The 12,311-nt window shown below is 36.0% G+C and overlaps 4 protein-coding genes across 4 annotated transcripts; 1 reads left to right on the forward strand and 3 right to left on the reverse strand.

Annotated features, from left to right (window-relative positions):
- Positions 1 to 206: 206 nt before the first annotated feature.
- LOC117626450 (EH domain-containing protein 2-like) lies at positions 207 to 4,510 on the reverse strand. The gene is made up of 16 exons (XM_034358155.1): positions 4,254 to 4,510; positions 4,093 to 4,172; positions 3,767 to 3,835; positions 3,616 to 3,670; positions 3,380 to 3,435; positions 3,248 to 3,287; positions 3,115 to 3,170; positions 2,519 to 2,632; positions 2,243 to 2,345; positions 2,106 to 2,155; positions 1,846 to 1,974; positions 1,514 to 1,765; positions 1,333 to 1,412; positions 1,110 to 1,236; positions 756 to 899; positions 207 to 678 (listed from the first exon to the last, which is right to left on the reverse strand). Exons 1-16 carry the CDS (start codon positions 4,324 to 4,326, stop codon positions 493 to 495), a joined length of 1,614 nt encoding a protein of 537 aa, XP_034214046.1. The 5' UTR covers positions 4,327 to 4,510; the 3' UTR covers positions 207 to 492.
- A 1,281-nt stretch (positions 4,511 to 5,791) lies between these two features.
- On the reverse strand, positions 5,792 to 6,352 carry LOC117624112 (NOI-like protein). Its single transcript, XM_034355250.1, has one exon. The coding sequence runs from the start codon at positions 6,350 to 6,352 to the stop codon at positions 5,792 to 5,794; it is 561 nt and encodes a 186-aa protein (XP_034211141.1).
- A 2,517-nt stretch (positions 6,353 to 8,869) lies between these two features.
- Positions 8,870 to 9,572, forward strand: LOC117626707 (non-specific lipid-transfer protein 4.1-like). Its single transcript, XM_034358522.1, has 2 exons — positions 8,870 to 9,322; positions 9,446 to 9,572. The coding sequence occupies exons 1-2, from the start codon at positions 8,967 to 8,969 to the stop codon at positions 9,459 to 9,461; spliced, it is 372 nt and encodes a 123-aa protein (XP_034214413.1). The 5' UTR covers positions 8,870 to 8,966; the 3' UTR covers positions 9,462 to 9,572.
- Positions 9,573 to 9,813: 241 nt separating this feature from the next.
- On the reverse strand, positions 9,814 to 11,675 carry LOC117624113. The gene is made up of 5 exons (XM_034355251.1): positions 11,274 to 11,675; positions 10,734 to 11,183; positions 10,333 to 10,636; positions 10,089 to 10,214; positions 9,814 to 9,993 (listed from the first exon to the last, which is right to left on the reverse strand). Exons 1-5 carry the CDS (start codon positions 11,673 to 11,675, stop codon positions 9,989 to 9,991), a joined length of 1,287 nt encoding a protein of 428 aa, XP_034211142.1. The 3' UTR covers positions 9,814 to 9,988.
- Between the last annotated feature and the right edge of the window lie 636 nt (positions 11,676 to 12,311).

Below are 12,311 nucleotides of genomic sequence, written 5' to 3' on the forward strand. Positions count from 1 at the left end.
GTGTCATTATACTGAAGCTCTATTGATTTATTATTGATTGGGAAGAGAAAATGGTAACTAACAACAGAACTAGTATATCGTGCTTCGTTCTTCAAGGCAGGCGTCGGCACGTCAACAGATCCACAAATAGATGACCTTGATCTATCAGGCTATTGATATTTGTTTTATGTTCCAATGAGAAAGATACTAGAAAACTGATTCAGATTCAGAGGGTAAGAAAAGCCATTTCAAATTCAGTATTGAAACAATAAGCAAAAGAGAAAAGAAATGGAACCATCCCACATACAGCTTAAGAAAAGCCAAAGCTTTCAGTATGAAAGCCCAAATACCCAAATCATGTTCACATCTTACATTGCCATGGATGATGATGCATTCCAACTTCTGGGAATGCAACTCTCAAAAGGTATTCAACCAACAATAAAATGGATGGATGGTCAAATATAGAACAATATAGTCTGATATACCATGCCATATATCTAGAAACCAACATTTTTAATCATAAGGATTTCTGAAATTCTTCAATAGTTCTGGGATTTCACGGCCAAGCATGTCATCTACAGCTTGAATCATTTTCGGCTTCAATTTCTCAAATTTATCGATGTTGTAACCTTTCAAGACCTCTTTAAAGTGCTCCACATCTGGAAAGTCTCCTGCTGGTAAATGGAAGTCCCTCTGAACCTGTTTTTGGAAAGCTTAATATGAGTAAGTATGCTTGGAATATATAGGAGTAAAACTAAATAGTGTTAAAGAGAGACCTTTGCAAATTCATCTTCAAGATTATCCATCAGTCGTTGTTGAGTCTTAGTTTTGCCCATCATAGCAGGCATCTCCTTTTTCAGATGACTAATTATATAGGCATGAGTCTTAGCAGCTCTAGCACGTTTAACAAATTCATTGATCTACAATTACAACAATAGAATCAAATTTTATCAGTGCAAGTCTAAGAACCTAATATAGAAATAAAAAAGGACACACTATACATCAATCAATATGCATCTACATCGGTATAAGCCATAAGCGCGAGGCAAAGAGGAAAAGTAACCAAGTATTCTTTGGTATATCAACCAAAATACTAACAGAAAATATCAAAATAAGACATATAATCTTACTCGTCGATCACAAGCTTTCTTTGGTATATCAACCAAATCTGCTAGTAGATCGTTTTGTTCTTTTTCGAAAAGTTCTTTACCCAAAGGGCCAACAGCTGATTCATTGACAGGTTTATCATTAAATGATCTGCAAAGCCAAGAAAAACAAGAACATGATTCACTTAAATCAACTACGCATAAAACCAGCTCAAAGAATTAACAAATTCAAAACTAGAAAGCTTACCCAATATAAACACGCACAACTTCCGGAGTATTCAAAACTTTTCCAAGTGACCACATCAATGCCCCATAAACTCTCATCAACTACAATGTGTAATTGAAGAGTTAATAAGTTGAAAAGTGTTATCAAGAAAAAGTAAAATGCACAAAACCAAAACAACATATAAAGTAGAAGTGCATCTCACTTGTTGAGTATCAACTTGATCTGCTTTGTTTAGAACCACTCGAATCTTGTCATCATGACCCCGTAGAGATGTAATTACACGTTTAAACTCATCACTGATATCAAGTTTATGAGGGTCGAACAGAAGAAGAATAACATCACATTTTGCAGCAAACCACGATATAGCACCAGTGAAATCATAACTCCTTTGTGTTCGTTGCTTTTCTCCCGATAGAACTCCAGGAGTATCAACAAATGTAATTTCATCTAGCAACTGTAATCATAAAAAAGAAAGATCAACATACTGATGAAAATGTAATACAAATATATGGTTATCAAAAAATTTCAACTCACTGGATGTGGCATTTGAGAACACTCAAATTTTGACAGAAATGCACCCCCAAAAGTTGCTAACCCACTAAAAGGCATGTCTGCATGAACGGCTATGGTATTTCCAGGAATACTCCTCTCATCAGGTCCAGACTAAGTACAAAAATATGAGTATCGTTCAGAATTACCAAGAACATTTGACACATAATAAACCTCATATTACAAAGAAACAATGATAAACTTAATTAGTTTTAAAAAGGAATCATTGTTATTAAAAATTATACCATCACAGCAACAAATCTATCAGTAGTAGGTTCTGGACCAATATGAGCTCCTGTTCAAAGAAGTAAATGTTACGTCATTAAATGGTTTGGTTATCAATTAATCACTTCAAAATAAAATGAAAGAGAACTTAACCAACCTGGATAGTTACATCTTAGCAAATGTTTGATAAATGTTGTTTTTCCAGTTGAATATTGTCCCAAAAGCATGACAATAGGCTTAGCATCAAAATCACTATTAGTCTGCAAAAAAATAAATCAGCCATAAATTTAGCAAATGCTGTACCTGAACAAAACATTACGCTAAGAAGAGCAAACCATATTTCATTCCCCATCCCAATTTGAATGATAAAGAGGTGAACTAACAAAATCATATATATATCCTCCTAAATACAATAGAAGATTATGAGACTCACCAATGATGGAGATACAAAGTCATTGAAGCGATAAGTAAGTTCCAATGGCTTTAGTTTTTCGTTGTACAATCTCTTCAAACCATCGGTTATAGATGTAACAGCAATAAGAGGTAGCTGAAGAAACGGATTTGAACAAGTTAAGCAATAAGGAAAGAGAAGGCATCCCTTTATAAATATGAAAAACAAGTTGATATGTAGATTACAAGAATCAAAATAATAAGAGACAGAAGAAAAAACACCTTTACCAAAGATTTGGGAGTAAAACAATGAATATCAGTTACCAAATTTCAGGGTTAGATGTCTACGAAAAATACAATGTCATATCCGTGAATTAGAACACAGGGAAACTAACTACTTTTAACTGAATAAGCGAAGAAACTGGTTAGGGAGATAATTCAACTGAATAAAAAAATGTACAACAAGTATAAAGATACAGTCCTAACTGTAATTCAACCATCAATAAGGACGATAGACTTGCATCACTATCTATATATGCTAATGACAAGATTTTGGAAAGACGGCATGGCAGCAGTTCTAAAGCAAATCATTCAAAATAAGAAATTATCTCCAGTGGAAGAAAGGACATCTGATCTTACCTTCTTCACTGATTTTGAACCAAACCACTGAGCTGGTGGTTGAGATTGAATGCTTCCTACATCATTACCAACAAACAAACTTAGTAAAAGATTGTAACACATTTATTCACAAAAGTTAGATGGATTTTCTAACCATTTACTTCAAGTCCATTTGTCGTTGAACTCTTGGTTTTCTGTTGATATAGAATCAAGAAACTAATAAGTGAAATTCATCTTTACAGTGTAGGCCACAAAGTCAAGAAGTAAGAAAAAGGAAGATACTCACGGCTGACAGACCATCCAAACCTTCCATAAGTGGAGGATTAATGTTTTCCCAGTCAACTGCAATTAAATAAGAATAATGTTTAGAGAGTTCTGAAAGCATAACATTCTTGTCAGCCTCAAGGAAAGGCTTTCAAAAAATGAATGAGACCTAGTCAAATTGTATACGTTGTATGGTTCTGAATTTATGCATGCAATGCAAAACAGCAAAGAAGTATTAAACAAATATATTCCACTTGCCTTCAGTTTTGAGGATGTCTGGGGTTAGTTCATGTTCTTGCGCCAAGGAAATCAGCTATCCAATTCGAACACAGAAGCGAGTAAGATTCTGTTACAATAGCTAATATAACATATCCCAAATATTCTACACAAAAAAGAAATCATGTACAACCTGCATTGCAGTAATGAACTCTGTAAAACCTAAAAACCCCTGTCGCTTCTTGTCAGCAGTGGCCCAAACCTTCAATGATAAATGAGAAACAGAAAATGAGTTTCAAACCCCATACATCAGATTGTCACATAGAAGAGGCTAAGAGACCAAATACAAGATAAAAGCAAATTAGCAACCAAAAACTACTGATCTGAGGGTAAAACCACAAAATCTTACTTTCCAAGTTCAATAAACTAGTTTAGGCTATAAAACAAACAAATTCATAAGCTAAAAGCACTGAAATGGAAAATAGAAATCAGCCTGATATCAAAGTGAAACTTAAAAACCTGCTTGAGTTCTTGTCGAGAAAGCTTAGACAGGGCGAAGAACTTAGTGGCTTCGTTACCGGTAATGCGACCATCTCCATCTGAACCAGAAAAACATAGCTAAGAATCAAAACCAATATTTGATTAAAGCTCAGTAAGAATCAGACGGAAACAAATTATACCTGAATCAACCAAGTTGAACCATTCCTGGTAAACCTTTTGGTACTCTTTCGGGCACAGACTGACGGGACCCATTTGAGAGCCAAAAGGAACTTAGAAATTTGAAAAACGAAATGAGATTATGAGAGAGGGCCAGAGCGGCTCTGTGGTTTTTATCTCTTTTTTCTCTAACAGTTTTGGCGCTTGGGCGAAACGGTATTTTGCCAGTGGAAATATTAAAGCGGTTCGCATTTGAATTAAAAGCGGGGCCAGAGTCCCTGTGGAACGTTGAATCAGATTGATTTATATGATTTTTACGTTCCTGCCAGGTGATAATCATGCTGGTGGACTTGGACGTCGAAACTGGGCCCCGCTTAGGAAATGAAAAAACAAGGTCGGCCGTTGGATTAATGCAACTGCGTAAGGAACAGCATAAGAAGGTGGGGGCGTCTGTACGTCATTCTTACCTAAGCTAATTTTCGTTTGGGGACAATAATAGAGGGGTGCGTAATTTGAAGTTTTGAACTAAAAATTCGAGCGCCCATATGTTCAGATTAGTTTTTTCTTTTTCTTTTTTTTTTTGCCAAATTAGTTAAGTTCACCCAAAGAATTCATTTCCACCTCCGGCTCCTATAATTTGAAGCGGTAGTTCAGTATTATTCTATACTAAAATTTATCTTTAAAGTATTTCCAGAACTTATAATTCTATGCTCATTCATTTCTATTTCGATTTTTGAAATCTTTGAAACTACAAAAATTCAAAAAAAGAAAACAAAAAAGTTGGGCATAGCTGTTACATTCTTTTTCTATCGTGTCAACGAACTCAATAATATATACTTTGCATGAAATCCTTCATTTACATATATAACCTCATGCAAGATGAGGCATAACACTAACATACAATAGCATGACCCCAAATAAGATTATAAAAAAATTAAGATCAAGAATACGTACTAATTACTTTAATATTAAGTCAATATAGCAAACATTTTCTTAAGAAAAAGACTAATGACAACCACAAATAAACTTTCCGGTCTTTAAAACAACCAATTAAACTTTTCTTCTCCCTTTCACTTCAAAATAGACCCAAAGCAAAGCCATGTCCATGTCACTGCCTTTCACTTCAAAATAGACAGCACCAACTCTACGAAAGAACAAAAGAATATAAATATTATTAGTAGTTTGCTCTTGATGATGAGGAAATGTAAAGTATATATATAATCACAGAAGCTTTGGCCGGCCTCAACCATACCATAACCATACCTTTGATTTGGAAATGGAAGAAGATTTTCCACGTTTATTTGCACTATTTAAATGATTGACTGGTTGTTGTTGGGGCATATTGGGAAATTGTGATGCAGTTTTTTTTTCTTCTTTCACTTGCTCGAATATGTAAGTAAAACCTTCTCCCGATTGGGGGTCTTTTTCATCCCAATCCCCAAACTTGGGTATTGACGCTACTCTAGTATGCTGTCACGTTACAAATTTTGCACAAGATTATTAAAACAAGATGACCCTAGAGAAAGAAATCTCTACTATTATAAAGCGAGACCAAAAACAGTTAGGATTTTAGTGTTTGTTCGGAAAGAGAACTCACAGTGTCGTGACTAAGAAGATCAGAGTGAGAGTGATGGCTACTGGTAGTACTCTTAGGCTTGCTCTGAGAATGGGACGTGCTGCTATGATCGCTTCCAGTTCCAGACGAAGCCAAACTACTCTTTCTTCTATCAGATCTCTCACGTCTGTGTCTTGACTGTTGCTGCTGCAACAGTGAATAATCTGAGTTGCTCCTTTCACTGCCAGACTCCGACATGTTACTCTTGCGGCTCCCTACAGAAGTCTTTCGTCGATGCGCCCCATGGCCTGCGTCTCCCCCAGTTTGGTCTGCTTTAGGGTTTGTCAAGGTTCTTGATGTGCTGCTGGAACTCATGCCATTGTATGGAGGCTGTGCTGCTTGGAAATCAAGCATGGCCTTGAAGGCCTCTGGGTTCTCTTCAGGATCATTTGGGTTCCTCTTCACCCCATCTTTACGAGCGTTCTCAAAACAAGCAGTGTAGGATATATTTTCACTGTCCCAGTCCCCAAATTTCGGGACATGGGTTTTTTTCTGCAACGTAGTCATTTCAACAAGAAAGAAAGCTACTAATTACTTTACAAAAGAAAAACAAAAGTGAAAAGTTTTGAGAGAGATCCTTTAAAAAAAAACAGAGAGAATGCTCTCGACCAAATAATAATATCGATGAGAAATTAATGTATACGAAACGAATCACGCCACTTAAAATCTAAAATTTCAAATTTCCTAATTTGTATCAATCAAGCAAGGACATTAATTTAGGGTATGAATTAATCAAATAAATCCTTAACTAATATATATTCCTTAAGAAAATGAAATAATTAATTTCCCATTCATGAAGCAAAGAATTTATGACCCTATAACAATAAAAATAAGAAAATATATGCATGGAGTGAATCCAGTGATATCTAACCAACTAACAAAAACCACAATCAACATAAACCAATCACGATCAATTTCTTCACAAGAAGCACAAGTAGGTATAAGTCAAATTCCAAAACTCAAAAAAGCATATATAGTAAGAACATGACTTACGGACATAATATCGGGTGGATTAATTGTTGTAGAAATGATGGGTGAAGAAGAAGAAGAAGAGGGGGGAGGAAGAAAAAGAAGAAGGTGGATCGATTGATCCTTTCTTGTTTTCAGACAATTCAGGACGCGTTTTGAGCACCAAGAAATTAAAGTTGGGGGCCTGGACGTGCCTTAGAACATCGTCCATCCGATGGTTACAAAGTTTGCTAAGCTTATAAACCATTTAAATATATATATATATATATATATATATATATTATCTGTTATGGTTGCCATGAAGTGGCGGTTTTGTCGTCCTCTCTTGCTCCTCTTCTTCCTCGTCGGCATTCTCACCATAATTTTTTTTTTTTTTCACACCATATTACACACATATATTACTCATCATAATATGTAGTAAAGTATATTAAAAAGAGAGTAAAATAAGTGGAATTATGCTTAGAAAAGTGCTCCTCAAGCAAGATAACAAACGACTCGGATTATAAATATTTTTTTTTTAAAAAAAAACAGAAGAAAAGACCAAACCTCCTTATTTTCGGCAGCATTGCAGTTTGTGGATTGGTTCTCCATAGATCTCTAACGCGACACCAAAAACCAAAAAAATGCTTGCTTAGATACAGAGACATGATTCTCTTTATATAATTTCGGATACGACAAATTAATAACTTACCCTATGATTGGCCTCCGACGGGTTTTAGGGTTGATTAGTGCAGAATTTAACAACATTTAAATTTGTTTTTTTTTTTGTCGACATTTCTTATGAAATAATCCGGGAAGTTCTAGCGGTTTAATGATCCTGGAAGTTCTAGCGGTTTAATAATCTCCTGATTTTCAATAAATAATTATCGATTTCTATTCAATTCTCCTGATTTCCTCATAAATGAGTTGTTATTAACTTTTATTTGATGAAGATAATCCGTGAGTTGACTTCAAGTCATTACTATTTTGATTTCATTTCTTTTTCTGAGTCTGAGTTATCGTAACTAATAATCATATTCCACGAGGTAATAATTATATTCTTTACTTTCTAATTTTGGAAAAAAAAATAAAATGGTACAACTTAGAGCTTATATTAAAAATTGAACAGCAAATGACCCACTAGCGTAGTAGTTTGAAGTAATTGCTATTCTAGACAAGGTTTTGGATTCGAGTCATAGCACATGTGTTATGTGTGAGTTTATTATATTATCGCCTCTCTCAATAGGAAAGGTCCTTAAAAAAAAAAAAAATTAGCGGAATTAGAAAATAATATACACATACGTACGTATTTTTTAATAACTTTTCAGTTGTAAATTGGCAAAATTTTACTGAATAAAATACATATGTATTTTATTCGTATTTTAAAAAATAAAAACCGGCCACCTAGGCGCTATTAGGCGGATCCTTTATTTAATTAATTAATTAATTAATTTAAAAAAATTTAAATAGACAGCGGTATAGCCGCGCGGCTATACTATGACCAACATAGCACCCAGCGCCCGGGCGGGTTTTTTAAAGAGCATGGCAATTTTTTTAATAAAAGTATAGCCGCGCGGCTATACCCCTTATGTAATGGAATATAATCACGCTTTCAGCACAGTTCATGTTTTGTTTGTTTCAAGACTAGAAGGCGTTTTAACAGATAGCAAAGATCACGTTTCTTCCGAGAAAATAACAAATAAAACCAGGCTAAAGATGTCAAGTGTAATCCATGCCAATAAGGCCCTCAACTGGAAATCTGCAGAGTTTGTCGAAAATGTCTCTAAATCAAACTCCACAATTCACAGAAATCATATTTCAAACTTAAAAACAAAGACTGTTTAAAGAAACATGGGCTTAATAAGGCTGTTAATGGTATTTACAATGGCCTGTATTAGTTGGCGCGGGTGGTTTTACATAATCTAAACCAGTTTTTCTTTTGGTCTGACTGACAGTTACACACAGGGCCTTAGGAAGAATCAAAAAAATCTGGACTGCACAACTGCACAGTAAATGAGGTACCAAAAACGTGGTGGTGCCTGCCCTATAAAGGGAGGCATGCATCTTATGCTCTAAGCCACAGTGAGTGAGTTGAGGTTTTACAATATCCAACAAGCAAGCAGTTTTCATATTGCCTTTGTGTTTTTCTCTTCCCTTTGTTCAGAAAGAGAGTATGGAGATGAAACTGATGGGTTGTTGGTCTCTGATAGTTTTTGGGTTGGTGGTTACGGTTTTGAACAATGCATGTCCTGCAAATGGGGTCACATGCCAAGAGGCCCTAATGACTTTGATGCCCTGTGAGTCATACTTGGTGGGTTCTGGCCCAGGCACTCCTGCCGTTCCTTGTTGTGCTGGTGTCCAAACCCTTGTTTCTGAGGCTACCTCCACTGAAATCCGCAGGAGCCTCTGTGAATGCTTGAAAAAAGCTGCATCTGGGATGAAGATTGACCCAGGCAGACTTAAGGCCATCCCCGAATACTGCAAGGTCTCCGTTCCTGTACCTCTTGACCCCGCCGTCGACTGCAGCAAGTAATCTCTCTCTCTCTCTCTCTTCTTATTTATGTATCTAAGAATATCATACACATTTTTTGTTCATATGATATATATGATTTGGTTGGACTAATGTGTTCTTTTTACTTTTGTGATGTGCAGAGTTCCTCTGTTCTAAAGGGTGTGCATGATGATGTTATGAAATAAAACTTGGAGAATGATTAGCTGCAAGCCAGATGTTTTGGGATGTGCAGAAAATTAATTAGTGTTTGATTCATTTTGTGCATCCAAAATATGTATTGAAAAGCAATTATAAAGTAAACGAATGCTATCATTTCTCCAATTTCTCTCTTTTTTCTTAACTTGGTTTTGTCTCTGCTCCCAACTAAAAAGCAATTAAGCTGTATCCTTTTATAAGGCTATAAAAATTGACATGCATTAGATGGCAAAACTAAATAAAACTCCAAACTCCAAATGCAGCCTCCAAACTCTTCTGAAATAATATGACTTTTAGTACCAATAAAAAATAACCCATCAGCACCAAATGTGTTTTCAGCTGTGGAGGCTTTTTTGAATGAGACTGAGAGTTACTGTTGCATGTCAAGACATTTTCCAGGAGCCTTACTGTTGTACCATTTTCATTAGAAAATTTCACTCACCAAAATCTACATTGCTAGGTATTATACTCGGTGCTTACAATGTTAACTACCCTGTAATGAAAAAGAAGAAGAAAAGATTAGCATCAATGCAAACCTTAATCTCTGATTCTCTGTGTGTCTCAGAAATGAAAAAAATAAAGAAATACCAATTGTCTTGTTGAGCAGCCAGAGCAGAAGGGCCAGTTGAATTGCAAAAATAGAGTGAAGCCACATTCTATCCACCGTGAACCCAAACACTGTGATCCCTGCTCTATTATTCTCCAGATATTTCACTGCAAAAGCGACCACACGCTATCATTACAAAAAAGAAAAAAGAAAAAAAGGGGGCAAAAACATAAATAAATAAATTCAACACTGTCACTGAAGATGATGATCTGTTCCTACTACAACCTAGAGCTTGTCTTTTCTGGAATGAGATTGTTTGAGTGTAAATTGGCACCAGCCTGGTGTTGTCCAAATCGTCATCTTCTGCAGCTTCGTCATCTTCTGATTCAATATCAGCACCAAAAGGAAACACTTGAGCTGAAGAAATCGGAGCCATTGGAGTCTCACTTTCCGTGTAATCAAAAGACTGTATTGTGGCGCAGACATGCCACTTTGCAGCAAGCCCCGTTATCGACTGTGCTTTGTGTGTTATTTTTGTTGCACTTCGCAGGCAAATGAAAAGACTAATAACTAGGCTAATGGAACATAACTGCAACACGACCAGAAAACAAAAATGACAATATATATATATATAATTTGAATCAGATATCGTCATATATGTAAGTGAAAGAAGGATTGAAAATTACCGCAAGCTCTCCAGCCTTGAAGATATTAACATGAGCACTAGACCTAGTAACCATGACCAGAGAAATGAGCTGACTTGCTGTGACCATAATTAGAGAGAGCAAGATGAATAATCGAAACCTATGGCTCATCAGCCGAAGGTTCCTTCTGATCTTGAGGTGCTCCATCAAGATTAACTCAACCTCGGTCTCCTTTTGAAAAACTTGGGCAAAATTTTCTAGTCTCAGTATTTGAAGATGGCAAATTAGCCGGAACAGAACGCACACCAGGAAGAAAATTGTGGTTCGATAAAGCCATGAACACAGCTCCAACGTACACAAAATCGTGTTGCTTAAATAGATGTTCCCATAATACGGTAATTCGGTTGCTCCCGAGACATACCACCATATCTTGTAGAGACACTCTGCTGCAAAACAGGGGAACACGATCATGCAGAGGAGCTTCATTGAATTCTGCAGCAATACGTAAAATCATAGAGATTAGAAACTCAAAGTTTCAAGATTTTGTCTAAGGTTTTGTTTAAATCAACTAATTATATATACCTGAAACTGTTGTTTATATCCATGGCGAACCTTCTCACTTGCGTCATATAATTTGTCAAGGAAGAGAAACCTCCTCAAACCATATTTGCGGGTCCAGCAGGAGAGGCTGATGAATGCGAGCACTGAGAATAAAGAAAGTGATAACTGAGAAACTATATGGTAAGGCCTGCTGTGATTTTCATCGCAGTCGGAGCAGGAGAGGAGAAAGTGTGAGACAAGCGGCACGCCAATGGCTAAAACGAAGAAGATGGACCATGAAATACCAGTCCTCCATACATTGGACTGATCCACGAAAACCCATTTGAGGCATGCATCGAAGTTCTTCAATTCAAGTCCTTCGTGGGCTATGTAGCCTGAGATTGCTCTGTGTTTTGATAGAAATGATTGCCTTTCGTCTTCCATGGTTTTGTAAGCTTTGGTGTTTCTCAAGTTAGAATCAGAAAGCAGAGGAAAACATATAGCCAAGAGAAACGGAAGATCTGTCAACTATATATCTCTCTCTCTCTCAAAATAAAATAAAATAAATTTAAAAAAAAGCAGATCCAACAACGATTTAAACTAAACAAATCGGATTTCTCTCTAAACCAACCTAATTTGTCAGTTCTACATTATTTTAATTTATGACATAATGGTCAGTTCTACTTGAATCAAGGTTTACAAGACACCTACTTAGCAACTTTCATAAAATAATGTGTCAAAAAGTCTTATGAATTCATGATGTGCCACGTTACAATTTGAAGAATTTGGGCAACCAATTTTCAAATGTCTTAGATTAGGTTAAGGCTTCTTCTGTACACGCGTAAAAGGATTGAAAGCTACCAATGAGAGAGAGAGAGAGAGAGAGAGAGAGAGAGAGAGAGAGAGCTACCCATGATCTGCAGTCAACCGGTCGACTGTGATTTTTATTTGTATGATGTTCTAAATTATTACTATAATGTATATGAGATGTAACTCGTATGTAAGGGTGGGATGGGAAAACATGGGATGGAAACACATTGTCTCGACCAATTAGCCTAATTTTATTAGATAAAAATAACA

The sequence above is a fragment of the Prunus dulcis genome, chromosome 4 (genome assembly GCF_902201215.1).
Source record: "Prunus dulcis chromosome 4, ALMONDv2, whole genome shotgun sequence".
Classification (NCBI taxonomy): Eukaryota; Viridiplantae; Streptophyta; class Magnoliopsida; order Rosales; family Rosaceae; genus Prunus; species Prunus dulcis.